This window comes from Erpetoichthys calabaricus, chromosome 10, assembly GCF_900747795.2.
Source record: "Erpetoichthys calabaricus chromosome 10, fErpCal1.3, whole genome shotgun sequence".
In the NCBI taxonomy this organism is placed as follows: domain Eukaryota; kingdom Metazoa; phylum Chordata; class Cladistia; order Polypteriformes; family Polypteridae; genus Erpetoichthys; species Erpetoichthys calabaricus.
In genome coordinates, this window is record NC_041403.2 from 75,556,461 (window position 1) to 75,574,703 (window position 18,243).

General features: G+C 39.6%; 1 protein-coding gene across 3 annotated transcripts in view; it reads left to right on the top strand.

Annotated features, from left to right (window-relative positions):
* The window catches only part of mtf2 (metal response element binding transcription factor 2), a 103,122-nt gene extending 86,507 nt beyond the window's left edge, over nucleotides 1-16,615 (top strand). For all 3 annotated transcript variants that reach the window (XM_028811448.2, XM_028811449.2, XM_051932798.1), the window contains one exon: nucleotides 14,519-16,615. In XM_028811448.2, the coding sequence (XP_028667281.1) occupies nucleotides 14,519-14,876 (358 nt within the window). In that variant the 3' untranslated portion in view covers nucleotides 14,877-16,615. The remainder of the gene's footprint in view (nucleotides 1-14,518) is intronic.
* The last annotated feature ends 1,628 nt before the right edge of the window (nucleotides 16,616-18,243 follow it).

Sequence of the window (18,243 nt, forward strand, 5' to 3'; positions counted from 1 at the left end):
ATTGTCATAAGGTATAAAAAACATTGATATGGGGACAAAACCAGCATGAAAAGAAACCTTTTTGAAATAAATAATAAGCTTTTTTGACGTGAACAGTCTGGAATAGTCTGAAGATGTCTTAAAGAGTTAATTTTTAAATAAAGATTGCAAAAGTAATATTAAAAATATTAAAACTAAATAAAAACATAGAAGTACCATTTAATGATATCAACTAGTGTTAAGTATATTATCAAGCACTGGGCGCTGTTTATAAGGTTTAATTAATTTTGAAATTAACCATAGTTTGATACAGCTTTAAGAATGAGAATGCAAGACAAACCTATACATTAGAACACTCTAGACGAGAACAGGCCATTCAGCCCAACAAAGATCGCCAGTACTATCCACTTATTTGCACTTAATAACAAATGTTGCCGTTTCGATTAGGGATATCTTGGATCTGTGTTTTATTTTAACCTTTTGACAAGAAACCCCTGGTCAGCGAAATATACCCCATATATTGAAAATGAACCGTGCCGACATGCTAACTAAATAGATATAAGATATTTTAGAATATGGACCTGGGCTCTACCCAGATGATTCTGACAAACTAAGGGGTCTCCACTTCATTGCCAAACTTTCTGCGGGTGCTACGGATCTTGTAATGGAGAATGCAAAAGATTCTATAATCTTTAAGGGGCATGTGTCCACAGTGTTAACCAACCATAGTACGTGATGTTCAAAATTCAACTAGTGTTTTTCAGAAGAGATAGGACAAGTGCGGCGTGTGTTCTGTATTCTCTTTTCTGTATTAACAATTCACAATGACCAGACTCCCGAGACCTTAGGTTTTTTTTTTATGTAGAAGTACATTTCACAAACATGAATAAGAGACAATCCATCAAACCGCTCTTGACCCAAAACAGGACCAAGCAGGGGGTGGGACCGACATCCCTCAAAATGCTTTTGACACAAAGAAGGGCCAATCAGGCGGGTGGGGTGGGACACTCTTTTCAAAGAGTCTTTGGCCGCCCCCAAGCGGACAGGATTTGCCGGGCTATAAAACAACTTTTTCAACGACGTGTTTTGAACGGTTAACAATCGGCACCACTAAGGCTATGCTCCTGATCAGGCATGATGGTCTACAGGCCAGACGGGTCCCTACGATGACCTGTTTTGACGTGAGGCTATCGTGCCCGACTCCGAGGACTCTGTGCCTAACAGCTAGCCTCCAGACCAGTCTTCTTGGCCGTTCCTTCTTATGTCTTCAACTGACCAGATCTAGGAGCCTGAGCCTCCGTTACCTGCCCCTGGTGATATGTCTGGGTCGGATAGTTTCCTGGAGAACCGCGCAGTACCTGACATTTTTGTACCTGCTAATGATGTTTCGGGGAGCCTAGCAGGGGCTGAGGAGATAGCCATTCAGGCCATGCTGTGTACAACCTGGTAGAGGCTCCGGCCTCTTGAAAAATATCAACCAAGGATGCGGATTATGCGGGCATGACCCTTGAAAAAACTGACGGCCCCTGGATGAAACATTTCCAAAGGCTCTGAAGCTGGGCCAGAGTTGGATGGCAGCTCTGCCGGATATAATAATGGATCGGTACCTAAAAGTACCTGTCAAGGATGTTGAATAGACCAATCCGGCCAGACACGGACTACGTGTCTGTTTGAGACTGACCGGTTCAGCAGCTGCTGTCTGTTTTCCGCAAACCGTGGCTCAGGAGCCTGGTCATCAAGACTCTGGACTGTTTCAACATCTTTCGGCCGTTTCACCAGATTCATGCCTTTGTACGAAATGCTGCTGACGAACTGAAAAATGAACATTTTATTAAGGAGTCGATTGTACAACGTACAAGACTTTTATAACACGGACGAAGCCTCTTACTCAAAAATACGGTAAATAGCCGATGCTTTCTCTAAACAACATTTTTTATGTACCGGATAGGTCTGATGGACCTTTAGGGTTTTACGGGGTAAATGACATGGAAAATCAGATGAAGTGTCTGAACAGAACGTCCCGGTGATATCACAGGCTGCTCAGTTGTAATATTGTTTTGAAGTGGTTGGTAAAACCTCTCTGAATTTTAGTATTGTTTTTGAAAATGACCAATAAAGTAACATTTGATTTTTAAACCTTAACCCTAATTTCTTTCACCGTCAAGGATGGAGTGTCATTGAAAAAGTTGTTTTATAGCCCGGCAAATCCTGTCCGCTTGGGGGCGGCCAAAGACTCTTTGAAAAGAGTGTCCCACCCCACCCGCCTGATTGGCCCTTCTTTGTGTCAAAAGCATTTTGAGGGATGTCGGTCCCACCCCCTGCTTGGTCCTGTTTTGGGTCAAGAGCGGTTTGATGGATTGTCTCTTATTCATGTTTGTGAAATGTACTTCTACATAAAAAAAAAACCTAAGGTCTCGGGAGTCTGGTCATTGTGAATTGTTAATACAGAAAAGAGAATACAGAACACACGCCGCACTTGTCCTATCTCTTCTGAAAAACACTAGTTGAATTTTGAACATCACGTACTATGGTTGGTTAACACTGTGGACACATGCCCCTTAAAGATTATAGAATCTTTTGCATTCTCCATTACAAGATCCGTAGCACCCGCAGAAAGTTTGGCAATGAAGTGGAGACCCCTTAGTTTGTCAGAATCATCTGGGTAGAGCCCAGGTCCATATTCTAAAATATCTTATATCTATTTAGTTAGCATGTCGGCACGGTTCATTTTCAATATATGGGGTATATTTCGCTGACCAGGGGTTTCTTGTCAAAAGGTTAAAATAAAACACAGATCCAAGATATCCCTAATCGAAACGGCAACATTTGTTATTAAGTGCAAATAAGTGGATAGTACTGGCGATCTTTGTTGGGCTGAATGGCCTGTTCTCGTCTAGAGTGTTCTAATGTATAGGTTTGTCTTGCATTCTCATTCTTAAAGCTGTATCAAACTATGGTTAATTTCAAAATTAATTAAACCTTATAAACAGCGCCCAGTGCTTGATAATATACTTAACACTAGTTGATATCATTAAATGGTACTTCTATGTTTTTATTTAGTTTTAATATTTTTAATATTACTTTTGCAATCTTTATTTAAAAATTAACTCTTTAAGACATCTTCAGACTATTCCAGACTGTTCACGTCAAAAAAGCTTATTATTTATTTCAAAAAGGTTTCTTTTCATGCTGGTTTTGTCCCCATATCAATGTTTTTTATACCTTATGACAATTTTTCAAATTGTAATAACTCCTTTATAACTCCACTTTTTCATGTTCTTCCTGACTCTGGAGGAACCCAAACCCAACTTTTAGTGCCGGATAAGGTCCTAACAATACCAGTCTAATGTTAATTAGCCTCATAGTCTCAGATGTTAAATAATGTTTTGCCCAACTCATTGCAAATCCGAGGAACGGGCTAAATAGATGACCGTTTAGCTAATAATATACTGCAAAACACGTAGGTTCAGTTGCAGTGTGCTGTGAGTTTGGGTTGATCCCCTGTTGATCCGTTCTTAATATGTTTTTTAATTTCCTCTGCGACTTATTGTTTGTAAATTTAGTTTTTTACTGTCTTGTATTTGTGATACTTGCTTGATGTGGATATGGGCGAGTCAATGTTTCATTTTGGAATAATAATAATAATAATAATGTCTAGCTTAAATCTGCCCTTGACCATGATCACCGCACAAACCCCGGGGCCTTTGACTCGTAATCAAGAAGAATGCAACCACTTCTTGACTCTTGGAATCACAGTTCAAACTTACATCCCCTTCACCCTGAATGCGACTCAAACAAAGGATGTTTTTATTTATTTATTTATTTATTTTTTTTTTCACAAACAGATGGGGGAAAAAGCCGTTTTCAAGGCTAGATGTCCTATGTAACTTGGACTACCTAAAAGAAAGAATAAACCTCACAGTTTTAGTAAACTTGTAATCCTTGTGCTAACACATATCTTCTTCTATAATAAGCTAACGTAGCTGTTCGTTTGTCTGTTCAGGATCTTACATCACCTGCAGCTCGCAAACCTATTGATTTGAAATTTGTTACACATATACTACGTGACGGCTACTATCCGCTTTCGGGTGATGATTTTATTACTCTTTTTTATTTTATTGTTGAATCAACTCTCGGCACCGCGCAGCAGGGCGGCCGTGCTGCGCATGCGTGAGAAGCAGGGGGCCTCTAGGGTGGAGAAGAAAAAAAAAAGAGCTGCTCAGGAAGCAGCAAACCCCTCATCCTCTGAGCAAACGAATGCTACACGTCCAGAGAAAGAGGAGAAATAATATGAATGCTCAAGTCAAGTGTATTCACTGCACGTTATCGTGCAGTACGCCGTTACTGGTAATAGATATTATGTAACTATTCACTAAAACATTTTCCTTCCTGATCAGCCCTGTAGTGCATAGGCTTATATAACGTACTACAGCCATTCTTATTTTTCAGGGGCTTATAACTGCGATAAAATGGAAGGCTATTACCAAGCAGTAAGAGAATTTCTAAAACTTTGTATTATACAAAGCACCCTGAGTATCAAAGTGCTCATAGCCTGATGATGAAAATGCTGTTTTAAGTTAAAACCTGAACAAGATAACTGTTTTCTATTCAACATATAAAACGTTTAGTAAATAAATACAATTTATAACAAAAATGGAACACCGATGGACAGCTGAATAACCGAGCAAATCTACTTTAACTTGAAGTGAAGCAGAGTGTTTTACAAATCATCCCCTACACAGTGATTCCCAAACTGTGGGGCTGTCCCCCTAGGGGGAGGGTGCGCGACGTAACAAAAAGAAAACAAGAATCGAAAATATGAAAAATACATCTATTGAAACCATAACAAATTAACTCAAACTACATTCTGATGCTAGAAAAATAAATATAGAGTTAGATAAATGTCGCTAAAAGTTAAGTAGGTATAATAAAACGTGCCTCTATGTTATATCATTACTTAAAAAGAACAAATTGGTATTAGGGGCTCCTTTCAAAAAAAAGAAAAACGTTAGGGGGACACGATTACGTATTTGCGACCCAAGTTTTCATAACACAGTTTTAAAGGTTGAGAAATCTACAAAGAGGAAGCCCCCAATTGCCTTGGTGAAATGGATCCAAAGCTGACATATTGATTGAATTGGTAAATTCAGAGCTTTTAAAAAGTGAGTAGTCTGGATTTTTACACCATATGATTAAGTTACTGTCACAGAAACAAGGACTGCTGAAACTTATAAAATGTAGGTATAACAGTTAAAAACCTAAAGAGAATAATGATTGGGGTGTAAGCAAAATGTTCTGATCCACCAAAATAAGGTTTACTGAACAATGCACAAGATGGAAAAAGGAGGTACCAGATTAAAAAACATAGTGAAATCCTGACTAGTACCGTGTTAATATATTGGATACTCGGTGCCTGATAAAGTATCTTAAAACATATCCCAGTAACACACGCACTCAACCCTCTGCTGAAGATGGCTCGTTGCACCGTTTAAAAACTCTGCGATAGAAAATTACCGTTAAAAACCCTTTTAAATCAGAAGGGAGGGTTTTCTCGGCCCCCTATTAAACGCGTCCATTCCTTTCATTACTAGTTTAATAGGATCACGGGTATAAATATGAATACACTCGCAAGCAAACTTTTTAAAATCTAAAGACTTAAATAAAAACAGACAGCCTGATCTCAGAGCCCCCGTGTATTAAGATATAAATTCTTGGGTCCGTGTTCAGGGTTCAGTCAATCTGTCTCCAGCCGGCTGTCCAAATGAGAATTTTTATAAAGCATAAATGTTTCGTTATCAGACTTTTAAAACAGGCGGCTCCGTACAAAAAATAACCGAGTACATAGTTCAGAATACTGACGTCTTATGTCCGAGCTATTACACACACCCGGCCTGCTCTTTTAAACCAGGCCTGAATATTCTCAGAGGAGAGAACCTGTTTGAATTTCAGACGCCGAGACAAAACTTAACTGATTGTAAAGCCCGTTTCGGTAAGAGAAAAAAAAACTAATATTGCTTCAGTCCTATGAACATTAATCGTCGTACACGTAGATAGAGAGATAGAAATATAAAATGCTACAATTTATATACACACGAGCGCGCTCACGCTCCTACACATGCGCTGTGTGTAAATTAACATGCTGATAATTCCTGCACACTGCAAACAAATATTTTTAAAATGGAATTACCGGAGAATCAACTTGGAAAATATTAAGTATAAAATATAAGGATTCATCCCTCCGTTTTAAAACATGCTCGTTTAACACTTATAATAATCCTGAACGGTTCTTACCGTTATATTGACTGTCGGTGCTCTGTGCAGATGGCCGGACACCGAAAAGTCCTGTATTTTTTAAAAAAGGTCCTTCGTTATGCATAGATTTATTTTAGCAAATGTGTGGCCTCACTTTAAGTGTGTTTCAAACTGAACCTTATGTTAAAGTAATTATGTGTGAACATCTTTTGTGTCGGTATAAGGATTGATCAGTCCTAATAGCTACACCCCCACCCCCCTTAGCTTCAGGATGTCAGAGCTGATGACCGTGAACATCCGTGTATTGTTCGGGTTGAAAAGTCAACTTTGTAAGCATTCGAAATCTTTTAATATCACAAGGTGAGACCATTTTTACAATGCCCCCGAACGGTCTGAGCCTTGCTGAGGTGCTTAAGACAATTTCACTTGGCTGGGATTTAGCTCCTGATACCTCTGTGCACCGCATGGTGTCCCGGGGCCTCACAGACCTTCTGTCAGTTTCCTGGGGCTGAAATGATTTTTTTTTTTTTTTTTTTTAGACTCGTCGTGACAATCAACTATTGTCTATCTGTCCGAAGACCTCATCCGCTCTACGGAAGCGTCTGTGGGGCGTATCCGCACCTTTGAACGAAAAATCCCAATATTTAAAAGTCAGCTTTTTTGTACGCCTTCGAAATCTTTTAATATCACAAAGTGAGCCCATTTTCACACTGCCCCGAACGATCTGATACGAGGCTATCCATCAATGTCCCACAGCCTTGTGGTCTGTCAGTTTCCAGGGCCTGCTCTCTGCGTGCACGCGCAGCGGTCTGCTCCAAGAGGCTCTGTGTGTAGACGAAGAGAACCGGTCAGCTTGTATTTGGAAACTACAGAGAGCCGGACAGCACCCTGCGGGTTGAAGTAAAGGCTTTTTCAGCTTAGAGACGGTCTGTGAAGAAATCATTTACTTAGATAAAGGAATAGATATTTTAAATCATAGAGTTTCTTGCCCAAAGCACTAGAGACAGGAATGATCCCCAAGAGGCATGGATGGTAGGGGCCCTTCCTTAACATGTTGGGTTGCGTGTGCGTGTGTGTGTGGAGGCGATCTCTCCTCGGGCTACAGGTAGAGGCCTCCTGCTCCGAGACAGAGAGCCGGACAGCACCCGGCTGGGGTGAAGTAATGGCTTTTTCAGCTTAGAGAGCGTCTGTGAGTTGAAGAAAATCATTTTGACTTAAATAAAAGGTTAGATATTTTAAATAATAAAGTTTCTTACCCAAAGCACTAGAGTCAGGAATGGCTATAAGGCAGAATGGACAGGCTGAAACATTTGTGTGGTTGTCTCTCCTCGGGGAGAAATGATCAAGGACTGGCCTGGGGCTGGACTCAGAGTCAAAATGACTATGATGGCCATCCGTTGTGTGTGTGTGTGTGTGTGGGCGGTCTCTTCCTCTAGGGGTGGGGAATCGGAAGGGGGCGTCCTCAGGGTTAACCGACTGTGGGCAGGAAACTCTAAGTCAGAAGACCTGCGACCACCAAGAGGTGCGGACAGCAGGGTCTGCTACAGACTTGCCTGAACTTGTCCTCGGGAGAGGTGGGGGCGGGTTCAAGGAGGGGGCACCCATCCATCAAATAAAGTCTTGGCCATTTCCCGGGGTAAAAACAGGATGGGAGGGTTCAAGGAAGGGACAGATGTTTCCTGGGATAAAAACAGGATGGGTGGGTTCAAGGAAGGACCGGACATCCACCAAACGGATCTTGGCCGTTTCCTGGGGTACAAACAGGAAGGGCAAAGGTCACGGAAGGACCGGACTTCCGGCCGGGAAAACCGGAAGGGGGCTGGAGTTTATGACGTCATTCCAAAAGGGGCGGGGCTTAACTCATCAATCATTTTTGACAGAAGCCGCATTCATTATACTACTAAGGTCCCAATGAGCACAGTGGCCTCCATCATCTGTAAGTGGAAGAAGAGCTGGCCGGCCATCTAAACTGAGTGATCGGGGGAGAAGGGCCTTAGTCAGGGAGGTGACCAAGAACCCGATGGTCACTCTGTCAGAGCTCCAGAGGTCCTCTGTGGAGAGAGGAGAACCTTCCAGAAGGACAACCATCTCTGCAGCAATCCACCAATCAGGCTTGTATGGTAGAGTGGCCAGACGGAAGCCACTCCTTAGTAAAAGGCACATGGCAGCCCGCCTGGAGTTTGCCAAAAGGCACCTCAAGGACTCTCAGACCATGAGAAAGAAAATTCTCTGGTCTGATGAGACAAAGATTGAACTCTTTGGTGTGACTGCCAGGCGTCACGTTTGGAGGAAACCTGGCACCATCCCTACAGTGAAGCATGGTGGTGGCAGCATCATGCTGTGGGGATGTTTTTCTGCGGCAGGGACTGGGAGACTAGTCAGGATAAAGGGAAAGATGACTGCAGCAATGTACAGAGACATCTTGGATGAAAACCTGCTCCAGAGCGCTCTTGACCTCAGACTGGGGCGACGGTTCATCATTCAGCAGGACAACGACCCTAAGCACACAGCCAAGATATCAAAGGAGTGGCTTCAGGACAACTCTCTGAATGTCGTTGAGTGGCCCAGCCAGAGCCTAGACTTGAATCCGATTGAACATCTCTGGAGAGATCTTAAAATGGCTGTGCACCGACGCCTCCCATCCAACCTGATAGAGCTTGAGAGGTGCTGCAAAGAGGAATGGGTGAAACTGGCCAAGGATAGGTGTGCCAAGCTTGTGACATCATATTCAACAAGACTTGAGGCTGTAATTGCTGCCAAAGGTGCATCGACAAAGTATTGAGCAAAGGTTGTGAATACTTATGTACATGTGATTTCTCAATTTTTTTATTTTTAATAAATTTGCAAAAACCTCAAGTAAACTTTTTTCACATTGTCATTATGGGGTGTTGTGTGCAGAATTCTGAGGAAAAAAATGAATTTAATCCATTTTGGAATAAGGCTGTAACATAACAAAAGGTGGAAAAAGTGATGCGCTGTGAATACTTTCTGGATGCACTGTATGCTCCTCTTTAATCATACACTTTTGTTGCTTCCTGTTAGTGTTTCACTAACATGATAGAACTCTATCTCCTTGCAACCTTCATCCCTGAAACCAATTTTAACTGACTACCTTTCTAAGAGATATGATGCTCAATTGTTTACAACATAAATGTTTCCATTGATGTGATTGTGATGCATGTAATACTAACTAGTTGATGCTAACTTGTTGCTTTGATCAACTCTTAATAATACAGTATAATACAGTATATTGTTTTTTGGAATACATGCATTTAATGTGTGTTCCATGTCTACAAATATCTGGGTAAGTGTAGGATAAAAGGAAATGTGAGGCAAGAAATGCTGAACACGTACCTAAAGCAGAAACGTTTTCCATGTTATACTAATAATGATGTGAAGTCAATTATCGTCTCCCTTGCTAAAAAAAGCCCACCCACCTGCCTGAATGACTACAGGCTGGTAGCACTCACTCCAATCATCATGAAGTGTTTTGAGAGAGTGGTGCTGGCCCACATTCAGAGCAGCATACCGGACACTCTGGACCCCCTGCAGTATGCCTACCAGCCCAACAGGTCCACATCAGATGCCATCGCGGCCACACTACATTATTCCCTCTCCCATCTGAAGAACAAAGACTCCTACACCAGGATGCTCTTTGTTGACTACAGCTCCGTCTTTATCACGGTTATATCGGTTATCACGGTTTACTCACCCATAAACTGTCTGCACTTGGCCTGCACCCCACCCTCTGTGACTGGCTCCTAGACTTTCTGAATGGCAGGCCCCAGTCTGTCAGGTTTGGTAATAGGATTTCAGCCACCATTATCACAAACACAGGCACCTCACAGGGATACGTCCTCGGCCCCATCCTCTACACCCTGTTCACCCACGACCGTGTCACCTCCCACAAAGATAACCTCATTCTAAAGTTCGCAAACGACACCGCAGTGATCGGACGCATCACTGGTGGGGATGAGGCGGCCTACAGGAGGAAGGTGGACAGTCTAGCGTCAGGGTGTGATGGACAACAACCTCACCCTCAACACAGACGAGATGAAGTGGACATGAGGAAGGAGAGGAGACCTCACCGGCAACTGTTCATCCAAGGGCTTGAAGTGCAGAGGGTGAGCAGCATTAAATACCTGGGCGTCTACATCAGTGAGGACCTCACTTGGACACTTAACATCACACAGCTGGTCAAGAGGATTCAACAGCGGCTGTACTTTCTGAGGAATGCTGAGGAAGTTTGGCATGCCAACTAAGATCCTCAGCAACTTTTACAGCTGCATTGTTGAGAGCATCTTGACCAGCTGCATCACCGTGTGATACAGCAACACTACTGCTGTGGACTGCAGAGAGTGGTAAAGACTGCTGAGAAGATCACCAGGACTCCACTGCCCTCTCTGCAGAGCATCTACAACAGCAGAGTCTGCAGGAGAACTACCTCGATCCTCAGGGACCCCACCCACCTCCAACACGAACTGTTCACACTTCTACCCTCAGGCAGGAGGTATAGAAGCATGAAATGCAGAACTTCCAGGCTAAAGAACTTTCTTTCTTTCCCAAGGGCATTAGACTCCTAAATAACTGACTGGAGTTTATAACCATGGTTTACCTCATTCTATCTACCTCACACAACTGTATTTGACTTGTCCATCACACACCTACCTGTACATTACACTTTATACTTCTATTCTGTTTTTATACTTTATGCTGCCTTCGTTACTTATTATCTATCTGCTACTTATTATTTATGTTTATACATTGGTTTTGTCATTTGATGTGGACAGCAAAGAAAGAATTTCATTGGGAAATGTGTTTCCTTACTGTGCATATGACAATAAACTTAGAACTTGAACTTAATGTGTGAAGACTTTAGTCCAAATATAAAATAAACGTGTATGCTTTTATTCAAGAACATAACCAAAGAAAAAAAATCATTCGATTTACATATGAGTTAAAAACCCAAGCTCAAATGTCAATTGACAGGAAGTTGATACGTATTCTTGAATGGTGGAGAGGTAAGAACTGCTGCCTTATAACCCAAAGGAACTGGGTTCGAGTCTTGGTGCTCCAAGTACTGAGCTGCTGCTATTATGATTACTATAATATAAAAGCATACACTTGATTTGAGTCTGTAACACCCGGAAATGACCACAGTTGGTGCCGTGGCTAACGCCTGCTCAGAACTATTTGTTGTACTGGCAATCAAAGATACGATGTCCTGTGACCACTATCAGACTACCATACGGCATTTGCGCTTTGACAACAAAGACACCCGTGCAGAACATGTGAAAAACGACAGATTTGCTGCAGTTTTGGACATCTGGCAACGTTTTGTTGAGAACTTTGTTTTGAGTTACAACCCAAGGCAAAGACTTTCCAAGTCTGTGGTCATAAAACATATGGAGCCGTTTCTGGACAAAGACATAACTGTAACAACGGACTGCTTCCTCACAGCGCTCTCCCTGGCTAATAGACTGCTGCGCCATGACACAAGTCTGCTTGGAATGAGAAGGAAAATGGGACGTCTACCTGCAGCTAAAGTCTCTTTAGTATGCAAGCAATTCGCCACGCTAGTGTTTAGATCTGGCAGGTGTATATGCCCAAAAAGAAGAAGCCTTTGATTTCAGTCCGTAACAGCTGGTGTAACGTTTTTCAACCTGTAAAAGATCACTGAAGGGGTATAACCAGGCACACAAACGCTGATGAATCATGTCTTCTTAGTATGTTGTTTTTAACTTGAATATTTTGTTATTCAGTTTTATTCTTGACTAAAAGCACACTTGTTTTGTTATACCTTTGCGAAAGTGTTTATTTTATATTCCAGTAACTACTTGAATGAGATCGAATCTGTCTCTGCCTCTCTCGCACACACAGGTCATTATTTGATAATGCAATGCCAATTGAACATGAGTTATCATTTGAACATTTTTTTTTTTTTCGATCTTGCCTGTATTTTGCTCTGTCTGCATTTTCAGTATCATGCACCATAACGCTGGGAGAACTTTTTGCCTGAGTTGAGCTCTGTCAAGGGGGGTGGTGGGGTGGGGGATAGGATAGCAGGCTGTTTGCTGCTTATGCTGATCGACACATTTACAAAACAAAAGATGCTGACGGAGAGGTGCAAAGGGATTTAAATTGGGCCGGGATGACAAGTTGTTTTCGTAGGCTTTGGTGATTCTAGTGTTAATGGAGTTTTACTAGCTTTAAACTATAACTGTTTGTTGTGTACCACTTCCACAAACATTGGTTCCATGTCTTTGCCTAAATGTATTGAGCAAAGAAATACTTGCCTACCCCACCAGACGTCTGTTTTGTGCTGAACCATGGAAGTATTAGGATGTGTTTATGTTGCAAAATTGGTCTCTGAATCAAATGATGATTGTATTGGGTGTGTTTCAAATGACAATATAATTTCTTATTTCAAGCCATCTCTTGCAAATGTCCAGAGCTCTATTCTGTTTTAATATTTCCAATCACAATTTTGTTCTGTTATTGCAGTAGTGTAAATACAGGCATAACGAATTTTTGAAAGGTAGTTTTTAATTAGAAATTACCTTACATTATTTATAAATATCTGCCACTGCAGTTTGTTCCCATATTATGCATTCTGCATATATATTTGTTTCCCTTTTTAGATTACTGTTAACCTGTTTCAATTCTACATGTTTTAGGATTCACGTAACATAGAAGATGATGATAAATATCTTGAAATATAAAAAGCATGCCCTTTGTTTCTCCAGACGGCAGCTTGTACTTTGAGGGTGGGAGGTAGATCTTCAGTTTAAAAGATTGTCCTTGTTTGAGCATGTTCTCCAGTCACTCACGAGGTATTTTCTGGAGTGAGTATATGACATGGATTTAGAATTTTTTTTCATGGACATTTTGATACTGTTTGCTCAGCTTTGGTCTCCATTGAAAACTAGTGAGTCTTGAAGTTTATTTCCATTCTCCATAAAAAGAGGATAATTAAAAATTCTCAGCCAACAGAGGGTAAGTAACAGTTAAAATAAATTATGGTGAAGGATTCCTTTAACTTGAAGGATGTGTTTTTTACAGGACTTAATGTCACACACAATTTGACAACAGCATCATGTACCCTTCCCAGCTTGAATAGGGGATTGAGATTCCACCTCAGAAATTCTCAGTGTTGAGATTCCATTCACTGTTGGTGCCATGTGGGATTTTTTTTGTTCAGATGTTGTGATGCTGAAAAAATAAGAGTTAAAGGAGAAGATACTAAACCTGACACCGTGAAATTGGAAGGACTAAGATATTTTGTGGTGAAGCGGATGTTGAATGGATGGTGGGAAAAACTCTATTCAGTGTAGGCACTGGTAAAAGTAGATACTGTATATAAATTCAGGTGTATTGTGGTGGGTAATCTGCGGGTGCAGACTGTAACATTTGTTATGTGAGGAAGTACCGATTAGGAGAGTGCTTTAATAACTCAAAGCTAATTTTCAGCAGCCCAGTTATATTACATAAAGTACATCATTTCAGCTGTTTTGTGTTACATAAATGGAGAGTCAAAATCCTAGGTTGAAGTGTGTAAGAAAAGTTTTGGGAAATGTCACCAAATTTAGTAATTGTTGATGCTGATAGTCATATATTATGCCTGTTACAAACCTGTTTTAAAATAGTCTGTACCAGTCTGTCTAGGCAGTGTTCTATTCTGTATTAATTGGTGAGTTATTTCTAAAGTCTTTAAAGGCATTTGACAGTACTCTATTTGTATATTTACTGTAGGTTTTTTTTTTAATTTTCTTCATATGTCCATCATATTGTTAAATGTGTTATCTTGTGTAGTCTGTTATCTTCATATTGTTAATGGTAGTATGCGTTAGAAAGGTTAATCAATATCAATGTGGCCTTGGGGCTGGATCTGCAATTTTTGAGCAACATTGTGCTCTCACAGACTTGGATGGATTTACTGCATCTGTTAAATTTTGGAATTTATGCTAATCATCACCAAAGAAAGTTAATTTTAAATAGAAGGTACCTTCACCTTCAGGGCAGGCCTGCTACATTGAATCAGTGCCTTTTAAATATCACATGCTTGTCTACAACAAAATTCAATAAAGTCGTTATTTAATAGTTTGTTGCTGCTTATGACATTAATATTAATGTTGCAAATAAAGCAGTTGTATACTATTAGACCTCTAGTTCCAGCTCTTCCCTGCTCCATTCGTCCTATATATGTAAGTTGCAATAGAGTTCATTTTATACTGTAATACTGAATGTCATTTAAATATGCAACCAGTTATTTGTGTTTTTGGTTTAGTTTGTGCAGTGCTAGAAGAAGAACACGGACTGGGAGATTATGGCCAATCACTAACCCTCCTCTAAGAAGGGTGAGAAGACGAGGAAGGCGCCCTAGAAGGGTTTTCCAGGCATCTAATCCTGATGTTCCCAGGGAAGATGAGCCAAAGGGAGATTGCCAATTTCCAGGACTAAACAACAATATTAACAGTTTTGATCAAGAGATGCAGCTTAATCATCTTAAAAATTCAATTACTAATTATTTTGGTGCAGCAGGAAGAATGGCTTGTGGGGAAAAATATCGAGTGTTGGCTCGTCGCGTGACTCTTGATGGTAAGGTGCAGTACCTTGTAGAGTGGGAAGGTGTTACAGCATCATGAGTATTGGGTTGTGTTGCTTTCACTACTTTTTATCATTCTGCAGGGAAACTTGTGTTCAACAAGGATTCTTGTGTGGTGTAATGTTTTTAAGTCTCTTATTTTATTTTTTTTGGTGCCCCTTTATTTTATAATTGGAAGTTTTGTGCTATTGCTCGCTTGCTCGCTTCCTCTGAATTTTGAGGTACATCTTAATTCTGTCTGTCTCTCTCTAGTGTAAAATTGTTCTTGCACAATGGAAGTTTAAAAAAGGCTAGTGTCTGTATTGATTTTGTTATAAACTGTGGCCAGTATTCTTTTCTGTCATCTTAATGTAGAGTATTTGTGACAACCTTCATCCTGAAAAAAAAACTTATCATTTTTATTTGTGAAAGGTTGTTAATTTGAAATCTAGATAATACATAAATATTTGGTTGCATGTTATACTTTTTTTTTTCCTTCCCACTGAGTATCTGTGAATAACTCACTGTATATGTCATTTTGGGGCATCCGTCTAAACTAGTAATAGATGCCATAACTCTAGGTATGTTTAAGTTGTTGGATATATGTTTGCTCTGAAATCATTATTTTAAAATGCTTCCTAATGCAAGTTATAATTTAACAAAATGTTCTTTAAATTTTCAATTTCTAATTTACTAAGAACTGCTCAATTGATTTTAAGCAGTAGCATTGGCAAGCAAAGTTCCTAATTTGTCAGTTTTGCACAGATTCACACAGGATTCTATGATACAACAGGAAGACTGAAGTGGCCAGATATTCTATTAAGATTGGGTAGTATTTACTAAAGTATTTCTTACACAGTAAGAATTTTTAATTGTGGAAAACAATATACATTACCATGGAATTGCTGTAGTTGGACATTGTCGTTTATGATTTTGAGTGAGTGCATTGTATCAAATGTAATTTTCAGAATGAAAGATATTTTCTCACAGACTTAACCTTTCAAAATGTTTAATTTTTATTTGACTAGACTTTAATGTCTTAATGTATATCCTTGCTTGTTTGTACGTTAGTACTCTGTTTCCTATGCAATTGAAAATGTTGAAACTTAAATGGGGCAAAGCATAAAGATTTAGCCATAATCTTCCTTAAGGAGGAGTTTGCAATATTTTACAGGTAACTTCTACTCAGGCTGTAATTCCTGGTGCTATTGATTGCAATTGTGCATTATGAACGACTCTCGTAATGAATGATCTGTCCCATATATGCAGACATAATAGAACTCTCAGGATTTCATTATTATCACTGTCACATATTTTCAAAACTTGCTAATGAATAACTTGGTATCATCTGTTTTTCTTCTTCTTTTTTTGTTTCTCCTTTGATTGCTTTATATAGCCCTAGGTTTCAGCCAGTATGGTATTACCACTGAAGCACCACTGGTTAGCAACCACTTCTCAAGTAATAGGATGACTTCTGAAGCTTAATTTAAAAACAAAACAAAAAATGACTTGTATATACTCATTGTTGCCATACCATTTCATTAGACATGTCTGTGTAGAAGGTCTTGTATTAAATGCACAGGGTTTTGAATATTTACTTTTCCTCTTGAGACAGCAGTGCTGTAAATTAACATTAATACCTCTGTTTGTTTTTATATAAACTATCAATGAATTTGTTTTTATATACCTGTAAAGAACTCATGTCTGTTATTGTGCCAGTGTTAGACTTGAGCTTTTTTATTTTCTACTGGCTTTGAACAGGCTTTTTTAGGCCAAAGAATAAAAACAAAAATATACAAACGTTGTGATTTGCCTTTTCTGTTGCTTTTGCTTTCCTTTCAGCATTTTCAAAATAAAACTACTAAAGAAAAAACTATTATAAAATGGACCTTTTAATTATTAAAATATAGATGAATGTATACATGAATACCATAAATGGTTTTAATGTAATATCTAAAATGTACTAATTTTGCATTTTTGATAGAAATTCAAATAAAGCAAGACATTTTAATAAACAATGAGTACAATGTAGCATGTTGACGTAAGAGGCAAAATTCCACTTAAAATTTTATTTTAAAATTAGTGTCATATAAATATTTGGAATACATATGCTTACATGCTTTTGCTTAAATCACAATGTGTCACTTGTATTTAAAATGCCTGTGCATGTTGTCACTGATGTATATTTTGTGCTAGTTTTACACTTGTAAACTAGACATATGAAAAAGTTTTTAAAAAAAAAAAAGCCATATTGGGATTTCATTTACATTTTTTAGTCCATTTTATGTTTATTTAAATGACACAAGCAGATTTCACATGTGTAAAAAGTAAGTACATCCCTACATTTATCACCACTTTAAATACCTTAAAAATTGGAAAATCATTAGAGTGGATCTTGTTTGATCCTATCTAGTTTAAACCTCTGACGTTTGGTTTTCTCTTTGTGGCTGATGAGTGTGTAACCCCCATCCTTGATGGTAAGAGCTATTTGATGCTGTCAGAAAGAAGGTTATAGTTGCCTATGAGTCTGGGAAGAGATTTTAAAAGGTCTCTAAAAAATGGAAATTTAACCATTCCACTGTCTGGAAGATCATCTCCACATAGAGATTTCAAGCAACTGCCAGCTTGTGCAGGCTGGGCTGTTCCAGCAAGTTTAGCCTGAGAACAGAATACAAGATGTTGAATAAAGTCTGTAAGAACCCCAGAATTTCATTGCAGGACCTACAAGTAGCTCTTTTCGGTGTTGATGTTAAAGTGCATGGATCCATCATTAGAAAGAGGCTGCACACATTAGATCTACATGTGAGGTGTGCCAGGAGGAAACCTTTTCAGAAAGAACATCAGGACAAGACTAAAAGGTGCCCATGAACACCTAGGCAAAGAGCGGACTTCTGGAACAATATTTTCAGGACAGATTAAGCAAAGGCAGTTATTTGGCCTCAGTACCAGAAGACATTTTGATGAAAATCAAAATATTTGACGAGAAGAACCTGGCAGGCAAGAGGAAAAGAGGTTTATGGATGTGGTGAGAGAGGACATGCAGGTGATGGGTGTAACAGAGCAAGATGCAGAGAACAGGAAGGTATGGAAAAAGATGATCTGCTGTGGCAACCCCTAACAGGAGTAGCAGAAAGTAGAAAAGCCACCTGACACCCACTGTAAAGTATGGTGGTATAAATGTTACGGTGTAGGCAGTTGAACATCCCATAATCCACTATGAATTAATTTGATGGATACAGAAGCTCATTAAATATATACATACACTCAGTCTGTGGTCTGAACACATACTAGACTGACTTAAAAGGAAGAGAATTTAAAAAGATATAAAATTTCTGACTTGTCAATTAGTCACAGTGAGGCATTATGCAAGCTTGTTGCTGTTGGTATAAAGGAGACCCAGTATTGTTTCTTGACATACTTGTACACAA